The sequence below is a fragment of the Lolium rigidum genome, chromosome 3, assembly GCF_022539505.1.
Source record: "Lolium rigidum isolate FL_2022 chromosome 3, APGP_CSIRO_Lrig_0.1, whole genome shotgun sequence".
NCBI classification, from domain to species: domain Eukaryota; kingdom Viridiplantae; phylum Streptophyta; class Magnoliopsida; order Poales; family Poaceae; genus Lolium; species Lolium rigidum.
The window spans coordinates 8,920,895-8,947,820 of record NC_061510.1 but is presented as its reverse complement, the minus strand read 5'-3'; the positions used below and the strand labels follow the sequence as shown (position 1 = coordinate 8,947,820).

Here is a 26,926-nt window from a genome sequence, read left to right as displayed (position 1 = left end):
ATGAACAACGTAATAAGCTTACGCTGCCTAGATCGCTAGGCAGCATGGTGCTTACCAGGAGAAACCCTCGAGACGAAGGAGTTGGCGATGCGCCGAGATTGGTTTGTGTTGAACGTTGGTTGTTGTTTATTTCATAAACCCTAGATACATATTTATAGTCCGGGGGACTTTCTAATTCAGGCGTGCACCTAACCGTGCACGGGTTAAACTCTAACTTCTAACCAACACGTATCCTACTATGGTACAGATACACGGGCAATTAGCCCAAACTTGGTACACAAGGCCGATTCATGCATTTCTTCTATATATATTCTTCAAGCCCATCTCCAATCGCGGCCCACCTCTGATCCGGTCAAATTCTGGTGATAACAGCTAGTGAAGTCACACAACTTAGTATTTTCAGGAGTATTCATTTTAGCAGTAGTAAATAAAGCAAACTAAATAAAGTAAATGCAAGTAACTGATTTTTTTGTGTTTTTAATATGGAGAACAAGACAGTAAATAAAGTAAAGCTAGCAACTAATTTTTTTGTATTTTTTTGATATTGAAAGCAAACAAAGCAGTAAATAAAGTAAAGTAAAGCAAGACAAAAACAAAGTAAATAGATTGGATGTGGGAGACTCCCCTTGCAGCGTGTCTTGATCTCCCCGGCAACGGCGCCAGAAATTTAGCTTGATACGCGTAAAGCACACGCCCGTTGGGAACCCCAAGTGGAAGGTGTGATGCGTATAGCAGCAAGTTTCCCTCAGTACGAAACCAAGGTTTATCGAACCAGTAGGAGTCAAAGATCACGTGAAGATCGTTGGTGACGGAGTGTAGTGCGGCGCAACACCAGGGATTCCGGCGCCAACGTGGAACCTGCACAACACAATCAAAGTACTTTGCCCCAACGTAACAGTGAGGTTGTCAATCTCACCGGCTCGCTGTAAACAAAGGATTAAATGTATAGTGTGGAAGATGATGTTTGTTTGCGAAGAACAGTAAAGAACAGAGTTTGCAGTAGATTGTATTTCAGATGTAAAGAATGGACCGGGATCCACAGTTCACTAGTGGTGTCTCTCCGATAAGAAATAGCATGTTGGGTGAACAAATTACAGTTGGGCAATTGACAAATAAAGAAGGCATGACAATGCACATACATATATCATGATGACTACTATGAGATTTAATCAGGGCATTACGACAAAGTACATAGACCGCTATCCAGCATCTATGCCTAAAAAGTCCACCTCCAGGTTATCATCCGAACCCCTTCCAGTATTAAGTTGCAAACAACAGACAATTGCATTAAGTATGGTGCGTAATGTAATCAACACAAATATCCTTAGACAAAGCATTGATGTTTTATCCCTAGTGGCAACAGCACATCCACAACCTTAGAACTTTCTGTCACTATCCCAGATTCAATGGAGGCATGAACCCACTATCGAGCATAAATACTCCCTCTTGGAGTCACAAGTATCAACTTGGCTAGAGCCTCTACTAGCAACGGAGAGCATGCAAGAACATAAACAATATATATGATAGATTGATAATCAACTTGACATAGTATTCCATATTCATCGGATCCCAACAAACACAACATGTAGCATTACAAATAGATGATCTTGATCATGATAGGCAGCTCACAAGATCTAACATGATAGCACAATGAGGAGAAGACAACCATCTAGCTACTGCTATGGACCCATAGTCCAGGGGTGAACTACTCACACATCGATCCGGAGGCGATCATGGTGATGAAGCGACATCCGGGAGATGATTCCCCTCTCCGGCAGGGTGCCGGAGGCGATCTCCTGAATCCCCCGAGATGGGATTGGCGGCAGCGGCGTCTCTGGAAGGTTTTCCGTATCGTGGCTCTCGGTACTGGGGTTTTCGCGACGAAGGCTTTAAGTAGGCGGAAGGGCGGAGTCGGAGGAGGCACGGGGGCCCCACACGACAGGGCGGCGCGGGGCCCACCCTGGCCGCGCGGCCCTGTTGTGTCGGCGCCTCGTCGCCCCACTTCGTTTCCCTTTCGGTCTTCTGGAAGCTTCGTGGAAAAATAAGACCTTGGCGTTGATTTCATCCAATTCCGAGAATATTTCCTTTGTAGGATTTCTGAAACCAAAAACAGCAGAAAACAGCAACTGGCTCTTCGGCATCTCGTCAATAGGTTAGTGCCGGAAAATGCATAATAATGACATAAAGTGTGCATTAAACATGTGAGTATCATCATAAAAAGTAGCATGGAACATAAGAAATTATAGATTATCAGTGGGGCAGCTAGGAGACACCTCAGAGCAGCTTCTCTCTGTGGCTCAACCCATTCCCCAATTTGGAAAGAAATCAAACCTAGCAGCTCCCCCACTGCACCGCCCCCTCGGATGCATTAATTTGTTCCCTCCCATCCTATTCCAGTAGCTGCCACCACGCAATCCCAACACCTCCGCCACATCCCCCCCCCCGCCGCCGCGTGACGTGAAAGCAATAGCCATGTACGACGCCCTCCAGGCCATCGATCGTGGAGAAGATTGGGTCAAATAGGAGGGAGAGAGAACTCATGGATTCCATCTGGGTAATCCTCGTTTCCCTTTGAATTAGTGATCTAACTCGGAAAATAGACAGTATTTGACCATTGGGGCGTGAATCGCTGCCCATGTACATGAATTATTTTGGGCCTAACAATACTCTTTATTTTCATCGAAAATGATTGCTCTAGCCCTTGCTTTTCGGCTGGTAGTTACACATGAAACTAGCATACTGCTTGGTACTAAAGCCTATCTACTGCCTGGATTTTTCTATCCGGAGGTGGTAGAAACACCAATTTCGTTCAGAGATTTTCGAGAATCGCTATGTTCTAATTATCCATGGAGCCTAGCTGATGCTGTTGATATGAAAATTTCAATAGTTGCGAGCAAAGATTTATCCCACTAACTTGCGACAAGCACATATGATTGCTTTTTGTTGGAAGTCATTTCGGTGAAATTCATATCGATGTCATTCAGCCACGAAAAGAGTAGGGCAAGGGGAAGGTGTTTAGACATCTTCTATCTTTGCTAATAGTGAGCGCCCCAACATTCCTTCTAGGTCCAGACCATCTAAACCTACTAACATTGAAAGGCATGTTGCAGATGTGGAAGAAGATGTGGAACCAAATGAGGCATCGTGTTGACTAGATGATGACAGATGATGTACGTTGAACTGGTATATAAATTCGGTTTAGCGGGCAATGCAAGATGAACTCTTGGAGGAGCCAAGCCGCCCTGCTAGATTTGATGGCCACGATGATGAAGAGAAGAGGAGAACAATGATAACGTCATTACAAATGAATACAATGTTGAGGACATTGTGCGCCCGCAGTTGAGTGGAACAGGGAGACAACTGATGTGGCACATCTAGGGCTGCAAAAAAAGCATGAAACTCATGAGTACAACGTGATTGAATCAACAATAAGAGCATCTCCAGTCGCGTCCCCCAAACCGTCCACCAAACCGCGCCGGATTGAGCGTTTGGGGGACGTGTTTTGCTCGTGCCGCGTTTGGGGGACGTCGCTCCCCAGCCGCGTCCCCCAAACGCCGCCCCCAAATGAATATTTGTGCAGGAAAATAAAGGTTTTCATTCAATTTTGATTATATATTACAAAGTTTGAATGAAAACGGCTAGATTTCATCTAAACCTAGGCTACCGACCGCCCGGCGGCGCGTTCGACGGCCCCGCCCCGTCGTCGCCTCCCCTACGCCGCAGCTCCTCCTGCGCGCGCCTCCTCTCCTTGCGCTCGGCGGTGGCCGAGACGGTGCCGCTCCCGCCGATAGTCCTCCTCCGCCCTCCCTGCTCGGGCCGGCGGGAGGGAGAGCTCGATGGCGCGACGAATCTCCGCCTCTTCGCGGGCACGGGCGTCGTCCCGGAGCTTCTTCTCCGACTCGAAGGACTCGACGAGGGCGCGTTGCTGATCGGCCGTCTCGTCCGGGTGCGGGCGTCGTCGTCGGACCGGTCGAACTCGTCGTCATCGTCGTCGTCGTCCTCCACCTCGGTCTCCTCCGCCTCGGCCTCCTCCTCCATTGGCGCCTCCTCCTCCACATCCGTTGGCGCCTCCATCATCGCCGCCGCATGCGCGTCGGCCGCCGCCAACTCGCTCCGCCCGCCTCCCCCATAGCGCCGTAGCGCCGACTCCCGCTGTCGACGCTCCTCCGCCGTCGCCTCGCTGCCGGAGCTCGATCGACTCACGCCGCCGGCGCTCGATCGAGTCACGCCGTTCACGGAACAGCGCGCTGCCGCTCATCGCGCCGGCGCCGGCGCTCGTCGGCCCATCGCTGCTCCATCTCCTCCCGGTACCGGCGCCGTCGCGCCTCTTGTCCCGTCGAGGCGTCGAACGCCGCAACGGTGTCGCACTGCTTGCTCTCGCCACGCTGCTCGCCGCCGCGGCCTCCTCGGCGGCGGAGGCGGGGCGGAGAACGCCGCAAGATCCGCCGCTCGCTGCGCCTCACGCCGCCGGCGGGCCTCCTCCTCGAGTGCCTCCTCGAGTGCCGCACGCCGCAGCCGGCTCGTCAATGGAGGAGACGGCGGTGGAGGGAAGTGGCCATCGCCGGGGCGGTTCGCCATTGCCACCGGTGATGGAGGAGACGGCCGTGGAGCGACGAGGGCTGTGTTTGTTGCCGGCGGGGTGTGGTGGCTACCATTGATGAGCCGGGAGACCTTTTATAGACGCCGGCGTCGGGAAGAAAGCGCGGGAACGGACGAGAAGAGGCGGGAAGATCGCGCGGGAACGGGCGGTGGCGTGCGAACGCCGGCGACGCGTGGAGGCCGCGCGGCACCGACGAGACGTCTCGCCTGCCCCTCCGTCGCCATTAAGGCAAAGATGCCGCCGTGTGTCACCGCGCGCGAATAACTTCCGTCGCGAGGTAGGCGACGGTTAGGTTAAAATTAACCGTGCCGGCCGACGCGTCGGCCCCGCCACTCCCCGCCTCGCTTTTCGTTGTGTCCGGCGTCCCGGAGCGTCCCACGTGGGACGGGGACGGGCTCGGGGCGCCGGACACCGTATCGGGCCGCGCCGGACAAAAAAGGGCTTTGGGGGACGCGGCTGGAACGCTTTTTTTGTCCGGCGCGCCCCAAATCGCTTTGGGGGACGGTTTGGGGGACGCGACTGGAGATGCTCTAAATTCGCCAAGCATGAATGTCTAATGTAGCTCTGAGTGAAAAAATAATTGATTTTGAACCAACACTCGCTCACTCGATTTAGCTCCGCAGCTCGAAGTAATAAAATTGTGTTACATATTCAGTCTAAACGTGATTATGACCTTACATTATGTGGATGAGATTTTTCTTCCTCTATATGCAAGAAAATCTAGAAGAGCTCATTAGCCGTAGAGCAAAATTTGGTATATATGGTAGTGTTTTATTATGATGTTTCTATGGTTGTCTTGATTGTGATTAGCCGACGTGTGATCACGCGTTAGCAGTAGTTTTGGGCACCCAGGTTTGGCCAAAGATTCCCGTGTGCGCGTCCTAATCGTGGATATATTGCCTGCAAGAAAAGAGAAGACGGGGGCAGCCTTTCATTCCCTGGAAAGCATCAAAGTCCGTCCACCACTTCTTTCTCGGTTGACGTAGTAGGAAAAAACTGTCGTGTCATCACAGCTGGGAAAGGATATATTCGGCAGTGAAATCAACTGAGAATAATTTAAGGAAGGAGAAAAGAAGAAAAGATGTGAGAATAATACTCCAGCTAGCTACTCTACTACGTTGAGAAGCAGGGGCGGACCCAGAATGAAAACTATCCGGTGTCACTCTTTCAGTTATGCATATTTTTTAGCTTGATTTAGGGGTGTCACACACTATAAATGGGCAAAATTTACAAAGGATAGCATGTTTGACCCGGGGTCCTGTGATCCCTGCTAGCTTAAGGTAGGTCCGCCCCTGTTGAGAAGTGCACGTTACGCCATGATACGACGGTGAGGTTCTGATTTGGTTTTGATACGATGGATGCCAAGGAGAAGGCGACACGACGCAGCACAGCGCCGTCGTGCTGATTCGTGGACTCTCCTCAAAGTGTGTCTGAGTGTCAGCTGCGTGCATGTGGGGGGTGGGCCCTCCCTTTTGCAAAGACTCGAGGTCGAGGGCGCGTTTGACTCCTCCTTCCCGCCATCCACTTGCAAGCATTTCCGTCCCGCCAAATCTCTCTTTCAGCTTTTCACCCGGAACGCTGGCTCCAGGCCCGTTATTCCGTTAAGGCCCACTTGGATCAAAGTGTCGCCGAGGCCTTTCCGGCCTTATTGTCTCACTTCAACACGGACACGGAGTCCATCTTCACCACTCCGAGTCGGCATGTAGTATGATGTATGTATATCGTGCCTAAACCTATAAACCGTGATGATATGTACCTAGGAATACCCGACCACGGCTGGCCTCCTCCAGCCCTGGATCGACATGGAGGCCAAGCATCTGCCGGAGGACCTGCTCCTGGACGTCCTCCGCCGTCTACCTACACGCAGCCTCGCCGTGTCCCGCTCAGTATGCACGGACTGGCGCGCCACCGTCAACGGCCACCGCCTCCTCCGCACGGACCACCTCCCCCTTTCGCTCGAGGGCGTGTTCCTCGGGTGGAGGAAGGACCGCATGCCCGTGCTCTTCTCCCGCTGCTCGACGCACTGCAGGATTTCCGCCGGCATGCGCCACCACCCAACAAACCCCGGCCCCTACGGTGTTTGATGATGGCGGTGTCAAGGACTGCTGCAACGGCCTCCTCCTGCTCTCGTGGCACGTGCTCAATCCGGCGACCATGGAGTCGGCACGGCTGCCTCCACAACCACAACCGCGTCCGTGCGACGACGCGGCCTGCAACAGGTGCATGGTGAGCCGTAGCCGTTACCTCGTGTTTGACCTCGCCATGTCGCCGCACTACCAGGTGGTTTCCGTCCCGGATATACCACGGGGCCAGCTCCCCGTGGGACACGTTTCTAACCACGTGTGCACGGATGAACCCGTCTGCGCGATGGAGTGGCCACCCACGCCGTATGTAATACATGTCTTCTCGTCGGAGACCGGAGAGTGGAAGGAGAGGCCATTTCTAGGGAAGGAAAGCCCGCTGGAACGGTCGCCGATTGCCAGTCAAAACACGAATACATGTGCCGCTATGCTGCTTACTGCCACGGAGCACTCTACGTCCCTTGCCAAGATGATTTTGTTTTGAGGTATCAGCAACAAATCCACTCCAAACTTCCCCGAATCTTGTTTTCTCTATACCAAGCCTAGCTAGCTGCTAAAATTCAGCCCTAGCTCTTAATAATGTCCTAATGACGATCACTTCCCTTGCAGGATAAACCTGTCAAATCATAAGTACAAAGTACTTGATATGCCGCAAGGAATGAGGCTGCGATCTCACGCGCCCCGACTCTGTAAATCGGACAAGGGGGTCTACTGCGTGTTCCGTTACGCACGCAATGCGTTCCAGGTTTGGTTCCTCGACGAATCGCACGGACACAGAGTGGGTGTTGAGGAACGACATCAACTTTGGTGAGCTTGTTCATGAATCCCCTTGTACCATTGTTGGCGGATCTTGGATCCTACGAGGATATGACAGTAACAATGCAGAACTAGTCGATGATACCTCTGAATGGGACCCAACCAATGAAAATTTGGTCAGCGTTGAGGCTTTGGTTGGGATGCCCGGTCCTAGCGCAGCATATGATTTTCTTGGACTCCATCCTTATAAACAGATTGCCCTGTTCGGAGCATATGGGAGTATAATGGCCTACCATCTCAGCGATTCCAAAGTTCGGGACTTGGGTTTTATTCCCATGACCAACGGGATACAAGTTTCTTTTCCGTACACGCCATGTTGGATGGGGCCGTTACCTCAAACCCAGTTCAGATAGTAGTGCCTTCAAAGTTGCAAAGTTTATTGTGCAACATGTTTTGTTTCTACTTATATGAACTTTATAAATTTTGGCCAACTATATAAAAATATATATCAGTATCTACAATGCTAAGTTAGAATTTCTGAACTGAAAGAGATAACCATTGTTTTGAATACCCGAGAGACTACATGCAGTACAACTTTCTAGGCTCGGACTGCATACACCTGCTATGTTGTTTACTCAGGCACATCCTCGCTGCACCACAAGTGAGGATCCTGATTCTGATTGCACAGCTTACCTGGCAAATAATATTTCAATAATGATATGGCTGAAGAATTTATCAGACACAACCTCACCAGGCACTCTAACTGCCGTCCACAAAGAAAGATGCACGCCAAGGAACAGCATGGTAGCATGAACAGAAAACAGTGAAGTCACAATATCTTTTTTTCGATAAAGAGTATATATTAATACCGCGAAGATACCAATTACACTCAGCCTCTGCAACAACGTATTGCCCTAGCGACAGTACGGATGCACACAGCCAAAAAAGAAAGAAAAATTACAAAAAAGAAAAGTCCCGCTACAGTGATTCAATTCTTGAAACAACAACACTAACACCACCAAGACAGCACCTGAAGACCAGCTCTTCAAAAGCGACGCCTCCAAGAAGGAAACAGTGCACAAACACCGTCATCGCCCAATCATAGATCTTAGGTTTTCACCCTGAAGAAAGTCTTCGCTCTCAAAACAATGCCTTCAACAAGGCCATTGCCAGGCACAACCAACTAAGGCCAGACCTTGGGTTTTCACCCTGAGAGTTAGGACTATGATCTTCTCCTATGCAGTCGCCCCCACTTGCATGCCGCTGCTCCAAGTCTCAGATCACCAAGCCAATTCCTCAACACCACACTGACTCGAACCACCATTGTCAGTCCACCGGATCACGGTCTCCATGACATTCTCCGTCAGCACCATGGAACGAGAACATGCCCCATGATATTAACAGCTGACCGAGCTTCGAAGCGCTCCCTTTGAACCTAAACAGGCAGAGAAAAACGTGGGAGCGCACGACCGAATACCATCCGATCCAGCAAACTCCAGGCAAAACATGCACTGTTACATTTACCGGCAGAGCCTTCCGGAACACGACACTGCAACCAGATCAATGAAGACCAACATCAGGCGGATCTTCGTCTTAGCATGAGAGAAACCCTAGAACCTTTATTCAACTAGATCAGATGATCTGATCTGATGGCAATGCCAACAGTTCTGCGTACGTGCAGATCCGTGTACATCATCAGATCATGCCCAACAATCTTCAGCCGATGCGTGCATGCTGCTGGTGCGATGGCCCAGCTATCACACGCTCCGGCCGGCCGGTCCCTCGTGTCGCCACCGCAATCGCCATGGCTCGCGACTCCGTTTCTTTTGCCGTCCAGCTGTGGCCCGATAGCATGCGCGAGATCGGCAGCTTCCTCCAAGGCGGCCAGATACGATCAGATCGGGGCAACCAGCCATGGCAAGATTGGGGACAAGAAGTAGACCGAAAAATTGCATCTAGAGCCAGCTAAAAATAGAGAAAAAGCTTACTGATGCACCCCACCGCCACCGTCCGCCGATGGGCAGCCTCCTTCGGCGGCGGCAGGGTGAACAGCTCTGCGGATCGAGGAACTCTGGAGGTGGCGGCGTGGGGTCCTCCGGAGTCGCCCGTGAGGCGACCCGGGAGGTTAGAGATCTGAATTACATGCCTTCACAATATCTATGTTCACAATATCTGCTGGATACCATATATATTTACGGAAAAGCTATGTTCACTTTTAAGCATTGTTGATTTCAAATTGGCAGCTCGCTTTTGGGTCCTTGTGGCCAGCCACACCACATGACAAGCATACACAGCCATTCAAGTAACATGTCAGTATGTCACATTTATCAGGAACGCCAGACTCACCTTGTAATGATTCTTGAATGCAAACACAAGATCAATCTTGAAGCCTCATCGATGCGTCGTTACGAATCCCATCAATATTTTATATGCTTGTTTACAGATTATTCCTATATTGTGTTTTATTCAAGTGGCGAACTCAGTTTTTCCTAAACTATATATGGAGGGTCATTTCAGATGTAACATGGACCTTTGTGGTGAAAACAATGAAAAATTCATCTAAACCAACTTTTCATCACTTTCACATATGGGCTTATTATTTTCACATATAGAGTTATTTTTACTAAGGTTGTTGATGCCCCTGGAGACTCCAGAGTAGTACTTGAAGTGATGTGCCAGCAATGACACGATGGTAATGAACTCCCCACCATTGCTGAGCTGCCTGGCATGGGACAATTGGCTGCAATGCTTCGCGGCATACAACAGCATCTCCACCCACACCCCTAAGATCAGTTCAAAAAGGTCACGCTGCTCATGCCAACGCAACTCTATGCTGAGAAGCTCGTTGGCGAGCAAGACTGCATACATATTGGCACTGTCACGGATGGATTCCCCATGTGGTTTTGGTGCCCTTACAGATCCCTGAGACAGAGGAGCTGATTAGATGAAAATAGTGCACATTTAATATATCTTAGTATGTAGGCCTTAACATAATTTTCAGAGTAGACATGCACTATCTATTTCAAATTTCTGTATATCGTAGTATGTATGCCCTAACATAATCTCAGGGTAGACATGCACTATCTATTTCAATATTCTGTAAGGATAAAAAAGCAATCCCCCCTCCCCAAAAGAATGTGTGTGCTATAATAGTACATGTTGAGTTTAACTTTGTTTCCTGACTTTCGTTAATAAGGTCTAAGGAAATTCAAAACGAGTCAGCCTTTTCAATTTCATTAGACCATAGTCAAACAAAGTTAGCAAAATTAGAACTGCCTTTTACGATCAGTTTTGTATATATAAGCACATGTTGTTTCTGTTAGTGAAGTCAGCAAGTAAGAAAATTTAAACTTGGTTAAGATCTTTGTATTCTCAAACATGTTCACCAGCGAAATGTGTTTCAGTTGAATTGTCATGGAAGGTATATATAACTACAAATTGAAATTGCAAACAATCAAATGATGCAGAGCTTGAGCCATTGTTTGAAGAATAATTAATGATATAATTTTCAATAAAATGAACTTTGGCCCCACTCAGCCCATACCAGTGCAAATTCGGAGAAACTCCACACCATCTCCGCAAGTTTCTCCCTCTGTGGAATCCTGGAGGGATTGGGGCCATCATGGTGGAACAATTCCTTAAGAATATAGTATGGTTGCCAGCTTATGGGAGATGCTGCCACTGGGTTGTCCTTATCACCAAAGCACACATGGCACTGTCCTTCTATTTGTTCACAGGAGGCAAGGTGTACGTTGTTGCGTGCAGCTCCAGGTAGCATGTCAGGTTTTACCACCAGCAGGAACATCATGTAATTGGATAGCACCTCGGTAGCCTCAGTAAGATATTTTGCATGTTTGGCCTTGGATTTCCTGATGCACAACTCGGTTGCGGTGTGCCAAACAAGGATGCTCTCATCAAAGTCAATGTTGACGCTCCAGCGAGCGAAGTCCTCATATGATTCCATACTTTTCAGTACAAAACTACCCCTTGAGTCCAAATCAGTATCTTTGTCTTGAAGTGCTCGATCTTTGTCTTGCAGCGCTTTCAATACCAATTTCTTGAGATCTTGTATTGACAAAGAGTTGGTGTGTGAGAAAGTTCCCGAGAAGTGCTTCTTGTTCCACCAGTCCTGGAGCCCCAATTTCATTGCCAGTCTGGTTCCTATCTCATTCCTGTTGCGGGTGCACAGGTGGAACAAGTTATACTGCCCAATGGAGCCAGACCACAGTCTCCTACTTGCCGGGTGGACACGCCGACTAAAGGAAGTGATAATATGGAGAGGCCACTCCCATCCCCTACCCCTGCGGTGCAATAAAGAAGATGTCCAGGTGGATAGTACAGCTCTGCACACTGATATGATCTCCAGGACCAAAGCCCCAACCAGCAAAATATAACTGATAATCAAATCTACTCTGCTGTACCCATTTTCTCGACGGATCATGATTTGAAAAAACAGGAACGTGATGGCTGTGCCAAGCAGCGAAATGAAATGGATGCAGAAGCCATACCATGTGTGGATTACTGCTGCCTTGGTGTACAGTAAGTCATACATCAGAGACAGCTCCATCTCGACCAACTTGTATAGATCCTCCCCCATGTAAGATATAACAGACCGTGGTTTAGATTGTGAAAGAACCGATGGATTCGGTAACATTATGATATCAGCAAAGACACCTTTGCAGATATCAAACTGGGAGTGGGCTCCAAGCAGAATTTCCTCTTCACTGGTACCCATGCTCAATAACTGATAAGGGTTAGGCTTGAATTTCGAGACGGTGATGCTGCTGATGTTGCCACAGTTGAGCGCCCATATCCTCTCTCCATACTTGAGAAAACCAGCGACAAACATGGAGATGGACGCCAGCAGAAGCAGGGTCACGCTGTCGGCAACGTACCTGTATATCACATATGCAGCTCCTAGGACCTGCACAGCGAGTGTTTGCAGGTGGCGAAGCCAGAGCGTATTGTCTTCAAGTGCATATGCTGTGATGTTGTCTGGGCCACCAAGGTGCAGCAAGAGGAATGGTGCCCAGAACGCCACCAGCTGGTGCTCGTCCGACCTATCGTCGACGGATAGGTGGCCCAGTGTGTATATTGCTGTCGAATCAGCCAACAGATACGCAGACCAGAGGAAGAATTTCAGTGCATTGGAAGAGCTACGCCGGCGGATCCCCCCGAAAATGAGGAGGAATACTTGCAACGTAAAGCTTACAAGAACCAGGATCTGTATCCCCCATTCGTTCCACAGGTCCACTAGCCTTCCAGCCTCCTTTACTCCTGCTTCCATTACTCTGCTCCTCAAAATATCTGCAGTAACATGTCAAAGAAACAATTTTAGCAAATGTATGTACTGTGTTGTGTCCATGAATATATTGAAAAAACAAATGTGTAACAGGATGGCTTAAGTAAGCGATCATAAGTGATCACAGTTGGAAAATAAGTAAATGGGTAGCTAATGAAAGATTCAGGCATGTATCGGACATATAATATATATAAAGTGCCTTATATCGTTCAGATCCAGTCCCGGGATTTCATTTAGCATATGATGCAAACTAAACTATCATAATCTTTCTAACCAATGATGCTTTACACTTCATCACTATATAAATACGATTTTAGCTAGTTCTTCATGAATAAGACATGTTAGATAATGTTTTCATATATCCTATCAGTTGATCTGCTGCTGTGCAACTAGCTAGAACAAAATGGAAAAAAGGGTTACACCTTGGCTATGAAAGGCCAGAAACAGAAAAGTAAAACCCTCCTGAAATAGACCCACCAACTATTTACTCAAGTAAATAAATTGCAAAGATGGGGCACATGGGTGAGTTGGAAATTCACACAGGCATCTCATAAGTTTGCACAACCAGTCAGCACATCTGATAGTTTACTACTACCTCTGATCCAAATTAGTTGCCTAGACAGATTTAGGCAACATTTTGCCTAAATCAGCGTCTATTAATTTGGATCGGATGGAGTAGCATGTCGGTATCTGCATACAATACATATGCAAATCAGTCATGGATGTGTATGCTGAATTTCTCTAAAATCAGATATTAAGCTGTAGATGCTTGGTAAAGAATAGGACTTGATCTTTCATGACAGCTTAGCACTAGATTTGGTTTTGATATATTAATGCATCTGTTGGAGTCTGCAATTTTTAATGAATCAAATGTCTCTGAAGCACAGATAAGCGAAATAACATGTGGTGGGCAATTTCCTATCAACCAAATGGGCTAAGCCAGCTGGTAACTGGTGATGGAATTGAGACGCATCGTCAGAAATATAGCTAATTGGCATTACAGATACAGTATTGTTCTTCTAAGGTTAGGCTCATTCAGAAAACAAATAATCCCTTGGCTATTTTGAGGACGTTTAAGAGTAAAGTAAATTGCAACTAGCATTCAACCTGGTACATGCAGTTTTAAACAGAAGTGGGCAGAGAGTGTTGGCAATTTGGTGGCCCATTTTCTAGGGTTCTATGTTGACTAAAATAGAGGCATGGAACAACTCATTAAAGCACGAATGCAAGATATGTATTCCAAGTAGCATCTATCCACCAGCCAGCCACGAACCCTAGCTCATCAAAGGGTGCAGTAAGAGGAGTCATTGGAGCGTGTTGGAAGCAGCCAAGAATATAAAGAATAATTGGCCCAAAGCCAGAGCCTCATCCAGATTGTCAGTCTGTTTTCACACAATTAATGAAGAATACCGGGAGTTATTTAGGGAAATCTCGGTATGGAAAAAGATGAGCCACAAATAATATGGTAGTGATTGGCAATAATAAAAGTAGAGGGGTGGATAACAAAATGGTAGACACGAGAGTCTAACGGAATAGAGGAATAGCTAGGATCTTCTAGTTTTATTTACATGCATGTTATACGGAATCCTACTAATGGACAGGGAGAAGTGTCAGATGCAGCTTGCTTTGCTTCCTACCTACTCAGACCACCAAATTAACACGCGCAAACATCAGTTATGAGCTATCACATCGAGTTGACAAACGAGTGTCCCTCATTATTTTCTATTCAAAACCTCCACGTTATACTTGTTCATGTTGCCTCCAGTTTTCCAATCTCCTTCTCGCCCTGAATCTTCTAACAACAAACCTCTGATGTTTTCGACTAACACAAAGGCCAGCCAGGTCACACGAGGCTGAGATATTAATTAGCTTGAGTTTTTTCGGGGCAATCTGATATGCTGATCACATACGCCCCTGTCCATCTTGTATTTCTGTGCTCTGGTGGTATGGATTTGCTGTAAGTTGTGTGTTAACGATTTACAACCATTTCTATAACATTCATCTTCACTATCATACAAGAGTCAGTATACAAAATAGATCAATTAAATAAAAAAGTATGATAAATTGCCTGAAGCCACCAAATAAATCACATATCCATTTTGTACAATTCAGTAGACACGGCAGCTGATTCTAAGTGTGTACAGAGATGAAGACAGGGAACCAAGAAAGAAATCAATATGGGAATATGGAGGTCCTTACCTACCCAAGGGAACCAGCTGGAGCAGACAGCGTCGACGACCAGAAGCTGGAGGAGGAGCTCGGGGATCGTGTTCGGAGACGCCGGCGGCTCGGCCGGGCGGGAAGGAGGGATCGCCCGGGCGGCAGCTAAGGCTCCGCCCCTCCTCCTGGTTTTGGTCGCCGGGAAGGAGGGTGCGCCGGGGTGGAGGGGGACGGCGCGGCGACGGCTGCCACGATTGCTCGTCGGCCGCGGGGACTGCTGCAATTGCTCCGCCGCCGCGGGGGTTTGGGGCGAAAATGGAATATATGAAATGTGGGGCAACGGTACAACCAGGCTGCACAAAAAGGCTAAAGCGAAATGCGACATCGACTGCGATCGCCACTCACCAAAGGAAAACTGATGGCCAGGTGAGGTCCGGCTTTCGCCACGCGTTATAACGTGTAAATAAATGTACTAACTCCGTACAACACTCTTTTATTACGAAAACTAACTTAATTATTTTAAAATGTTTATATCTAGGAATGGAGGTAGTACGTGGCGTCATAAAACTTGTCCGTATAAAGCTAACGTGTAAAGTCATTATATTTTAGAAAGCTTAATTAAGGGTTATCGAAGACGCAACCACCACCGTAGCACATAGGTGCAGTCTAGACTTGTCTTCTCGTCTTCCCGTCACACGTGAGAAGGGGTGTATAAAGTAGATTGCCTAGCCCTTTCCATCAGTTCGGACTTTTGGTTCAAGTGGCTAGCGTATAAAGCTTAACACTGCGTAGCCCAGAACGTCAAGTAAATCCCTCAGCAACACGGAGACTCGAACCTCCTTTAGCCAGTCCACCAATCTGGCTTTCATAATATCCCTTCTTCCAACTTCTATGGACCAAAAAGTCACCTGATGTCAACACAGAATAGAGCTTCACGCCACTCCCTTCGGAACCAAACTGTCGGAATAAAAACTTGGGTACATGCGACCGAATACCACCCGATCCAGCAAACTCCAGGCAAAAGAGGCACTGTTCCATTCACCGGTGGAGCTTTCCGGAACTCATCTCTCCAGCCAGATCAAAGCAAACTAACCTCCAGAAGATCTTCATCTTCGCTTGTGAGAAACCCGAGGACCGCCACCAAAAACAAAGCAAGACCAGCAGCCCCAACGCCGCCACTCCCTCCTGCCGGATCACCAGGGAAGAGGACGGTAGTGCGGATCATGCGTACCACTGCCGAACCGTCATCGGGGGTGGAGGCCGCCACTGCTCCACCGAATCCTCCATGGCTACCGACGGAGAGCTTCAGGCCCCAGCCAAGTAGTCGTGCAACCCGACTTCCTCCACCAGCGCTTCATCACCTCCCATGGAAAGTTGTCGCGGAAGCCCTCTCCCCCTCGTCGTTAGACAGAAGGGGCACCGCCACCGCCGCCGGGGCCGGGGCCGAGGTTGGCAGCAGCGATAGCTGAGGGGCAGCGGTCCGGGGGTGGCTGCACGGAGTGGGAGATGGGGATCCTCTGCCGCCGCCCCGCAGGGGGGCGGGAGAGGAGGAGATAGAAGCTGCCTCCGCACCCGTGATTCGGGTGCAGCCTGGGTAGCTGTGACAACATAGTTCCAATAGGGTGTACATTTTATAGAAAAATTATCTAAACATCTCTCCCGTCTGAAATCCGGCTAGCTTGGCACGAAAACCAACTTAATCGATCTTCTTAGAGCATCTTCACTCATCCTTTCCAAAAGTTCTCAATGGTCGATTTGGGGATCGTCGGTGTCAAAATAGACGCTAGCCACGGCCCTCAAATTTGTTTTTCCGTCGGTGCGGCCTAACTCTTCATCCTGGGCCCAAACCGAACCCAATCTATATGGGGCTAGCGGGGGCACCGGCGTGGTGAGAAAACATCGTGGGCCAGCCCTGTCGGCAACTAGAGCAAAAAAAGCACAAATATTGTCCTCCTTTTCGCCTCGCGACCAATGTCGCCTTGCTAGCACTTTTTTATTTTCTAAGCTTTTTGATGTATTTTTACAATTATGAAAATTATGGATTTTCAATGAAAAAAGATTATGCGTCAGGCACTTAGGCCACTGGAGACATCCCTAGATGCAAACTGACGCACGATCCATTTTAACCATTCAGTCCGACGCAAACGAATGGTTCGCATCTATTTAGACGTGTGATTTAACGTCGCTCCGTTAAAGATTCTTAGGTGATAGAAGCTGTCACTGTTCCCGTTCTCCCCTCAACGTCAGTGAGAGACGATATATGGCGCAGCTCGAGTCCGGACACAACGGCAACCGCAACGACTGACGGTACGTGGTGTGGCTGCTCATCCAGGGCGCCCTCGACAACCAGATGTTGTGCACCGTGCTCCTCACCTCACCGCTCGAGTCGTCCTTGTACACGATCCCTTCGATGTGGAGGCCCTCTACCGTACGTGAGCCGTTCCCGGGGACCTCGTGGCGCGCTGCTTCCCACTAACTTCCTTCATGTATACTACCCTCGTTCTGAAATATATAAGTCTTTTTTAAAAAAGGCATATATTTTAGAACGGAGTTAATAACAGTGTATAGTGGCCATGTGTTGGTGAGTGATGGGCTTTTTTCAGCCACCATTTGGTCCGTCTAACACCGATGACACCGTAGAAAGTTGAGCAGTGCAAGTGGATGCATGCACGGTGGTATCGATATAGTGTGGACCTGTGTGCCTGAGCATTCGTTGCCTCGAAGAAACTGACGTGTCTGCTTTCTTTGTGTTCTTTGTGTGCATTTGATCGAAGTGCAGGGTCAGTGCGATGTGTGCGTCCACCATGTTCCAGGCAGAGCGCGCGAATGAGACTCTGGCCGACACTCCACTACAAGGACTGCGGCTTCTGGTACAGCAACTAGCTAGGGGACTATATATATGCTAGCTCGAGAACAACGTCATCGGCTACGAGCACGCTCCTGAAGAGGAGAGGCCTAGAGGAGAACCCCAACCTCCGTACGTCTCCACAAGTCCAAAACCACACGTTCGAGCGGGCGCTGGACAGCTTCAACTGGATGGTGCTCAGGCCCGACACCGACAGCTACTTACTTGGCCTTCACGCTGTTCCTACCGGGAGGGACGAGCTAGCTAGACCGGATGTTCCCGGCCAAGCAAAGGGCTTCTTGTTCCACCACCTCGGCGGTGTTCCTCCCCCACCCGGGCAACCCAGCGTGGCGGCTACAGTTTAAAATAGCCGGCAATCTTATTTTGTCGGGATATTTTTTAAGTCTATGAAAGGCTGTAGCCGGAATATAGTGGGCTATTAGCAATTTTTAATTTTTTTGTAATATTTCAGTCATATCTTACTTAAGAAAAAGAAAAAAACTATGATTCAAACATGATTCGTGATACAACTTATTGAACTATTCAAAGGAAACAAGTATTGAATTGTTCAACTCATAAGTTTTATCTAATCATATTAAACGTAGAAAACAAGAAATCAAGAAATAAAAAAATAAGAGGAATTCAAAATACATGAGGTTTAGCGGCTAAATTTGAGGCTGATAAGGGGCTAAATATAGCTATAGCCGGCTATTTAAAACTTTGGTGGTGGCTCGTGCAAACTGCAAAAGGTTTTTTTCCATAGCTACTTTGCCCGTCGGCCGTCGCCGATGAGCGTCTCCGGATGCAGGTGCACGTCCTGCCGGCTAATCACGTCTTGTTTGAGGTCATGTCAGACCACATTCTATGGAGTGTGCGCAGGAGAATGATCTCCTCTCCTGCCGCAAGTGACCTACGAACCTGAGCGCAAACAAGGGAACGAGCATAGCACTGATTTCACGTGTTAAACCTTTTTTTTTTACAACTAAGGCCTACTTGTTAGATCTACGTGGCAGTTGAAAATCTAACTATGGGTTTGTTTCTGCAAAAAGGATCACAAAATCTTATTTTCTATCACACATATGTCCTCCTCCATGGCCCACATAAGAAATATATCCCCACATGTCAGATAAAAATCCCAACGCCGTGCTCAATGATGTCCTCCCGTTCGTCTCCATGACGTCCGACCCATCCTGGTGGCTGCTCCCACCTCGACAGTAGATCCTATCTGCCGCCGCGCCGTCTCCCCCACCCTTGACCATCCTTCCCTCCACCAGGCCCACCACCCACCAACCCCTAGTTTGACCGATGGGTAGAGCACCCGCACCAGGTCGGGAGCACCTGTGACGTTGCCGCTTGGAGATCACAAAATGTCCTTTGCCGACTAGCCAAGGTGCTCCATCTCCTCGTCATCTTCCTCCCAACAAAAGGAATCGAGCAAATGGTCCCGGTTCACCGCTAGGGGTGCTTTCTTCTCCTCCGCCAGCTGAAATCCCCTCCTGTTGCTGCCGCAAGAACTGTCCCATGAAGCAAGGCGGATCCAAACAAGGAAGAGGAAGAATTCAATTTCAACATAGACGGATGCCGACTTTGGAAGGAGTCGCGTGGACACTTGGAGTCTAGGTCTAGTACGAAACATATGGAATTTTTTATGCCTTAGTTTAGTTAGTTTTTCGGGTTCTGATAAGCATTGTAACATATAGAGGAAGTCTCAAACTTGTACGGAAAGTCCAACAGAGGTGACCCCAACACACCACTACATATTGTAGTGCAGTCCTAGCAGCCGCCGGACAGTCAGAGGGATGTATACTATGTCATCCACACTTCTAGGGTTTCGCACGTGATCATGAGCGACTTACGTTTCTAAATATTCTTCAACCCTAGGCCCGACACGTGAACATCGAGGATGCAGATATGACAAAAGAATTCTATATATCACGCAAATCATACAACATGATCTCTACACTAGGGAGGATCTTCTACTATGGCAACCCAGCAGTTAATGGAGAGATAGAAGCTCGCTTAAAGGGACAGGGTGACCTTATGTTGATGATGAAAGAAGGCACCCTCCTATTCCCGGCCGCAAAGACCGCCACTTAGTCAGGAAGTGATGATGTTTGCCCAACTATTGTTCCGAACAATCGATGAAACTTGTGTCGTAAACTTTATCCCTTAATTAACTTGCCAAGTCTAGTTTCAAAAGTCGTTGAACTTGCTATTTAGGGTTATGAATTATGCATGCTTAATTATGTTTCATTCAATTATCGCGGACATGTGAACTCCTTTTCTATTGAACTTGTTTAGTTTTGTCTTCTTTCTAGAATGTCGATGATTGAAATCTGTGTGCGTCCAATCTAAGTATATATGTTGCATTTTTTTTATCTTGTGAATAGAGATAAGTAAGTGGTATGTAGTGTAGAAGGGCAAGGTTCTAGGACTCTACGACGAGCTAGTGGGAATACCGTTTGTAGTAAGTGAACAAGATTAAGGGCAACAACTATAAAGCATGCAAGATCACAGAGAAGGTAGAAGCTAGGTACATGAACCACCTCCTAATGGAAGAGACAAAGAACAACCGGATGAAGAACTTCATCGTAATCCACATCATGGTTGGGTTACTACTCTATTTGATCGTAGTTTAGATGACTACTTCTCTTGTAATCCGATGAACTTGCTACTCGATCCTAAGACGTGCACACTTGTGTAATAATTTGTCACTTGTTTGCTATTTTAGTTTCTAATTAATGTGAGATGAAATACAACTGTGTTGGCCACTTATCTCTACTTCCGGTTATAATGTGATATATCTTGTCTATTTATACTATTTTTCAAACTGTATTATATAAAATATACATGTATAAATACATTGTATTCCACATAAAAAAATTACATCAGATATACCAGTGCTGCACCAAGTCGAGACACCAATGTCACATAAGGAACTGGTTTGCCACTAGTATTAAAAGATTACTCGTGGCGTATTATCTTGGTACACAACTAGTATCTTACTCGTGGCGCATAAGGTTTCTGCACCACTAGTATGTGTACATACCAGTGACGCACCAACCCTATACGTTACAGGTAAGCTGCTACCAGTGGCATGATACTAGTCGCATAGGACAATCTGGTGTGGAACTGGTAAGGGTTTTCGTACTAGTGCCACCTTGACGCTGCTACTGATTCTCGCCTCCTTCGCGGTAGCCCCCATATCCACCGTCTTGAGAATATTCGCCATACCATAACCTCCTTGACCATTGCCGCCACCATAGTAGGTATGGCCACTCAGTTGTACACGGCCAACACCACCATGGAAATTGCCACGCCCGCCACCTCGACATCCCTTGTTATTGCGTTTTCCAATTATTCCCTCAAGTTGCAGCGTTGATAGAAAGATCACCACCATTATTGTTGCTAGGGTTTTAGCCTTCCACATGAGACTCGTATGAGAGAAACTAAGAATATAAATCACCAAGGCTCACCGATTGTTGTGCTTTAATCAGGGTCATGATAGCAGCCACGAACCCATTGTACTCATCATCCAAATCAACAAGGATATAGGAGGCGATGTCATCATCATCTCATCAGCCATGGATTTGACGCGATAAAAGTAGGAAACACCCAAAGAAAAGTTTTCCCTCCGAGTTTGATTGAGTTGGGTGCGGAAATGTACCACACGAGACTTCGATTGCGACGACAACATCTCTGTCACTACCTTCCATACCGTGGCAGATCTGGTAAATCCAACCAGTTGTGTCAGGACCTCCCTCGACATGTTGCTGAGAAGGTAGGTGAGCACGGTCTGATCTTGAGCGATCCACCGTGCATACTAAGGGTTTGGAGTTTTCACCTTAGCCCCTTTCTCCGCCGTCTTGACCTTGTGCGACGGGTTTGCGCGGCTGACCCATGGAGATAGCCCATGAGCTGAGCACCTCAGATCTCGGGGAGGACTTGTGACTGACACAATCCCTCCAATTGATCCTCTAGACAAGCTCGCGGCCAATGATACTTACGACAAGCTCATGGCGATTATTAGATGCGTTCTAGGAAAGAAGCTGCTCTGATACAATGTAATTCGATATGGGTTTTGCATTACAACAGACATGGCCGCGAGGTGTGCACATATATCAACAACGATTACATGAGTCTACAAGGATTGCGAGGATACGTACACAACTCGTATACGTGATGAACTACAATACAGCGTTTAATAGTCCTGGCTGGAGAGGACGCGGTGCATGTTCGTCTTACGTTTGCCTTGACGCAAACCCGCTGCATATGTAGAATATGGTTCGCGCAAAGAGAAAAACACGCATACCACGAAATAGATTGCCCGTTGAGTCATGCTCTCTCTCTGCGTGGTTGAGATCCCAAGTGTGGTAATAACTCTCTCTCTCCGTAGACTTTGGTCAACGCGCTTCAAAGGTGTATCATAAATTTGGGACCCTCCGCAAAGAGTCAAATGGACGGGCATGTATTTCACTTTTTTTCGCCATCTAATTCGACCTCTCCCACCAAATCTCTCATTCCCCTTAGAACACCGTATATAGCGTGAGGGCGTGAGGCCCGTACATGCCTAGTAGAATACAGTTGATGTTGAGGCCTATAGTCAAACGGGAGCGCCTATATCCCCCTCTTAGCGGGAGCGAGCAACTCTCCGCCTGAAGGCATCTTTTCATGGGCCGCATCGGAAGCGACCAAATAGAAGGTCCGTTTTCTCTCTTTCAAAAAATATATATTCAGGTGTAGCGTTTGCTTGACTGTCTGCTTGCTGTTTCTCATTATCGGTTACACACGTCGCGACGGTCGCGTACTATATGGTACAACTGAAGGAAAAGAAGATGACGTTCTAAAATGTATTTTTTTGAGGGAACGTTCTAAAATGTATTCGCTCAGGTTGCGTAATGTTTTTTCCTCTCATTGTTGAAAACATATCTTGTACTGTTTGTTGGACTGTTTCTTTTCTTTTGAAAAATTGCACCATCCATTAGCTTGAAAATTAAGTCAGACATGACACTAACTAAAAATTTATTGAAATCAAGTGAACATTTTCGGAAATCGAGTGAACAATTTTTTGAAGCGACGAATATTTTTTGAAATCAAGTGAACATATTTTGAAATCAAGGTAACATTTTATCAAACCGATGAACATTTTTCTGAAATCGAGTGAACATTTTTTGAAATCCAGTAAACATTTTTTGGAGGCGGTGTACTTTTTTTTGGCAACCGGTGAACATTTTTTCAAAGCGACAAACATTTTTAAAAATCAAATGAACATTTTTGAAATCGAGCGAACATTTTATCGAATTAATGAACATTTTTTAGAAATCGAGTGAACATTTTTTGAAACAAAGTGAACTTTTTTTTTAAAATCAAGTGAACATTTTATCCAAGCCATGAACATCTTTTTTGAAATCAAATAAATAGTATTTTTAAATCGAGTGAACATATTTTTGAAATGATTAACTTTTTTAAAACCAAGTGAACATTTTTTGAAATCGAGCGAACATTTTTTGAATCGACAAACATACTTTTGAATATTGTGAAATAATTTTTTGGGCCTTGAAAAATTATGTAGAATCATGAACTTTCTTTCGAACGACTCGGTCCTTCAGTGTTTTGCTCCCTGGCATTTAGTGTTTCATATTTTAATTTGGAAAAAATTCAAAATTCGAACAAAAAGTAAATTTTGAAGAAATTGAAAATTTTAAAATATAAACAAATTTTGTTCGTATTTTGATTTTTTATAATTCTTTCACATTTTGAAATTTGTTCAAATTATTTTTGAGTTTTTATCAATCTTTTTTATTCCTTTGCATTTTGAAATTTGTTTAGAGTTTGAAATTGTTCATATCTTAAATTTTTCGAGAAAAAATCAAATCTATTTTTTTTCAAATCAGAATAATGTTCAAAGCCAAAAAAATGTTCAAAATCAAAAAATGTTAAAATTAGAAAATATTAAAGGAATATTTTCAGATAAATAAATTTAAAATTTGAAAATGTTCAATTCAGGAACAATCAAATCTCAAGAAGTTAAAACTGGAAAAAATGTTCAAAATCGAAATGGTTTAAATTTGAGACCAGCGAACATTTTTCCAACCCAAACGTATTTTATGCAGCTATCCAGCCAGAGCGCGCCATGTATAGAACTGTAGGTGCAATAGCCATGTATGTACTGCTGCAACTCCATACTCCCAAAATTTGAACGAGTCCGACTGCAGCGCGTGATACATACGCGAGTCAGACAGTAGCGCCACATAAATCAACAGTCGCGTGAAAACAAAAGTAGAGAAGCAGCAGCAAGTGAGAAAGGAAATAGTAAGGAACAGTTGGGAGTATATGGGCCAGGCCCAAGACATACGCTGTATGTGCGGCGCGCCAGATAGCTCCCGCTTTAAGCGGTGAATAGGATTCACCTGGGTAGGACTACATAATGACCGACCTTTGAGAAGGTCCAATCCCGCGCGGGTTCGCTCTAGTCTTGACGCGTGGCAGGTTCACAGCGCGTTCGTTCCGCCTCCGCACGATGGCACGAGTACATCGGCCGCCCGCGTACGTACGTTGCTTCGTGCGAGTACCTCGGCCGCCCGCGTAGCACATGCCTCCGCGAGAGTACGTCTGCGCGGCCGCATGAGTACGACCCCGCATCCTCGCGTAGTCGCGTACGCCTCCGCGCCCATTTGATTGATTCACGCCTCCGCGCCGTATGGAATTAGCTAACATATAGTCGTATGGCATATCTATTACTGATGACCCACTAGTCTCTACTGTATGGTTCTTTGTTACACGAGAAGTACGTTCAATATATTTCGTATACATACGCCACTTCTACATGCGGTTACCGGAAATATAAGTACAATTACATACAACATAGGAGTACAATTACGTATAATACACAACTACAGTTGTGTCAACACATGAGTACAGTTGCGTATAACACACGAGTACACTTGAATACACGAGCGAGTACAAATACAATCACGCACACGAGCAGGTACAGTTACGCATACGAGCAGGTACAATCACGTACAACACACGAGTACAATTGAACACACGAGCGAGTACAAGTACAGTCACACAGACGAGCAGGTACAAACGCGCATACGAGCAGGTACAGTCGTGAACACAAGCAAGTACATGTACAGACGTACAGGCTCACACACGAGCAGGTACAGTCGCGCGTAAGTACAGTACAGATCCCGCACACGGCGAGTACAGTTAGCGTGTAAAGGAAAAACTGCACCAAACACACTAAAAACAGAAGTACTTTTCAGTTGAAACACGGGTACACTTAGGTACACACCACAGGTACAATCATACTACTATTAGAAGTACGAAAAAAAAGTATCTCCAAACCTATCAACATGGGATCTAGTTTCGAAGATCTCGACGCGAGGATCTCAAAAGTGAAAACGGTTCGCAATTTGGACTTACGGTTCTCAAGATATTTCATTTTGAAAAAACAAATCTAGAAGAAAAAGGGAAAAACTGACACAACCCAGTTTTCTCTCTCCTCCCCCATCCCCACCTTGCTTCCCCTTGCGACACGTGGCGAGCAGGAAGACCACTTCCTAGGGATTTTCTGGCACCACAGCGCGCCACTTGTCGCGTGCGGAGCGAATTGCCTTCCCTTCGTGAAGGTCGGCCTTTTTCTAGAGTTTTCCGATTCACCTAGTCAAACTCATAGGAGAAAGTAGAAACTTATATGTCTAGTTGGGTTGTCATTTTGCAGCCCATATCAGATAGCAGTGACATTAATTCCGGCCTTTTTTTTGTGATTTTGTCAGCTCCATTCATACACGCAGTCATGACTTCATCGGATTAGTAAATAGCTTAGTTACTAGTTGATTGGAATAATCAAGACTTGTAAGAGCATTGAGGTGCTGTGTTAGTGGGGCAGGGTTGAAAACTCACTCATCACTAAACTAAAATACCATAGGGTTCATATCCCCGGGATTTAGTTATTTTTAAACATAAGACCTAAGCCTGGAAATTCAATTCGGAACACGGGAGCATATGCTCCTGCCACCGAAAAAAATATTTTCAAATATCAAAAAAAAGTCGAACAAATTTTTTCTCACGTACGCATCGAGACATTTTACGTGCACACATCAAGTTTGTTGTAAAACTGATATTTTTTGTGACTTGTGTGAAAAAGACAAACAAAACATCATGTGCACAACCTTTTTCTACAACAAATTTTGTCTTTTTTACAAATGACACTTAAAATGTTGGTTTTATGTGGAACCACTTTGCGAACATGTAGAGTTTTAAGATGTACTCTCTAAATGTGTTTGAATTTTTCAACATTTTTAAAGTGCATTTAAAGCGAAGTTTAAAACCGAGAGCATATGCTCCCGGGTGCCAAAACACCACTTTAAATCAATAAAGCCATGAAACCGGCTGATAAAGAGTGCTTACAACGCATGCACAGCTAGCAGGCCACACAACGACAACAGTAAACAAAGGATAAAAAGGAAAGATTCGCTTTAGACGCCAAGACCATCGTCTTCCAGAATGCCGCCACCAAGAGGAGCAGGGACATTGGGAGGCATGAACATCGGAAAAACTGCTTGCATTGCTTCCAGATGAACACATGGAGACCCACTCGTGGTCTCTGAGTCCGAAGAAGGACCCTTCCCTCTCTCCCGGATCGAAGGACGCCGCACCTTCGGCAGGCAGAGAGATTCCCCCAAGAACAATCTAGAGCAAAATTGAACCAATGTTCATAGAATATACCAAGGCCTGCTGCCGCGCTAGATACCTCACCACGGCCATTGCCAACCCGGTCTAGTTATTTTAAGAGCATGTACATCTCAGCACTAGATGTACAAGTAAATAAAGCAAAAAAAACATAGAGAAGACGCAAACAACAGAGGGAACAAAGTAGAGAAGGGAATGTATGTATCATTCGGACGGAAGAAGCAAAAAACGGACGGCAAGAGAACGGAATATGTATGTATCAATGTATAGTAAGGTGTTCTCGTGACCTTGAAGCCGAGCTGCTCCATCCGCATGTGAACCAATTCTGCAATCATATTGGCAATCACGGCTCCTCGTCTGCTACTGACCTGTCTATATCTGCAACTCCCTCCGTCCGCAACCAATCATGCCATGCGTCCACTATAAATATGGCCATTGCCCAGCGCGGTCCGGCACATCACCAGGAGTCCACGACAACAATCGCG

The 26,926-nt window shown here is 46.6% G+C and overlaps 1 protein-coding gene across 2 annotated transcripts; it reads right to left on the bottom strand.

Annotated features, from left to right (window-relative positions):
* Positions 1-9,807: 9,807 nt before the first annotated feature.
* LOC124701148 lies at positions 9,808-15,107 on the bottom strand. 2 transcript variants are annotated; one of them, XM_047233194.1, is made up of 3 exons: positions 14,939-15,107; positions 10,982-12,744; positions 9,808-10,359 (listed from the first exon to the last, which is right to left on the bottom strand). In XM_047233194.1, the coding sequence occupies exons 2-3, from the start codon at positions 12,722-12,724 to the stop codon at positions 9,997-9,999; spliced, it is 2,106 nt and encodes a 701-aa protein (XP_047089150.1). In that variant the 5' UTR covers positions 12,725-12,744; positions 14,939-15,107; the 3' UTR covers positions 9,808-9,996. The 2 variants fall into 2 exon arrangements, with proteins under 2 accessions (XP_047089150.1, XP_047089152.1); XM_047233196.1 differs by having other exon boundaries at positions 9,809-10,359; positions 14,943-14,990.
* Positions 15,108-26,926: the final 11,819 nt, after the last annotated feature.

Excerpts from the sequence above, each read along its gene's own strand:
- LOC124701148 (XM_047233194.1), bottom strand. The coding sequence starts at position 12,724 with ATGGAAGCAGGAGTAAAGGAGGCTGGAAGGCTAGTGGACCTGTGGAAC. Across the intron at positions 10,360-10,981 it reads GTTTCTCCGAATTTGCACTG|GGATCTGTAAGGGCACCAAA; the intron begins GTATGGGCTGAG and ends CCTCTGTCTCAG.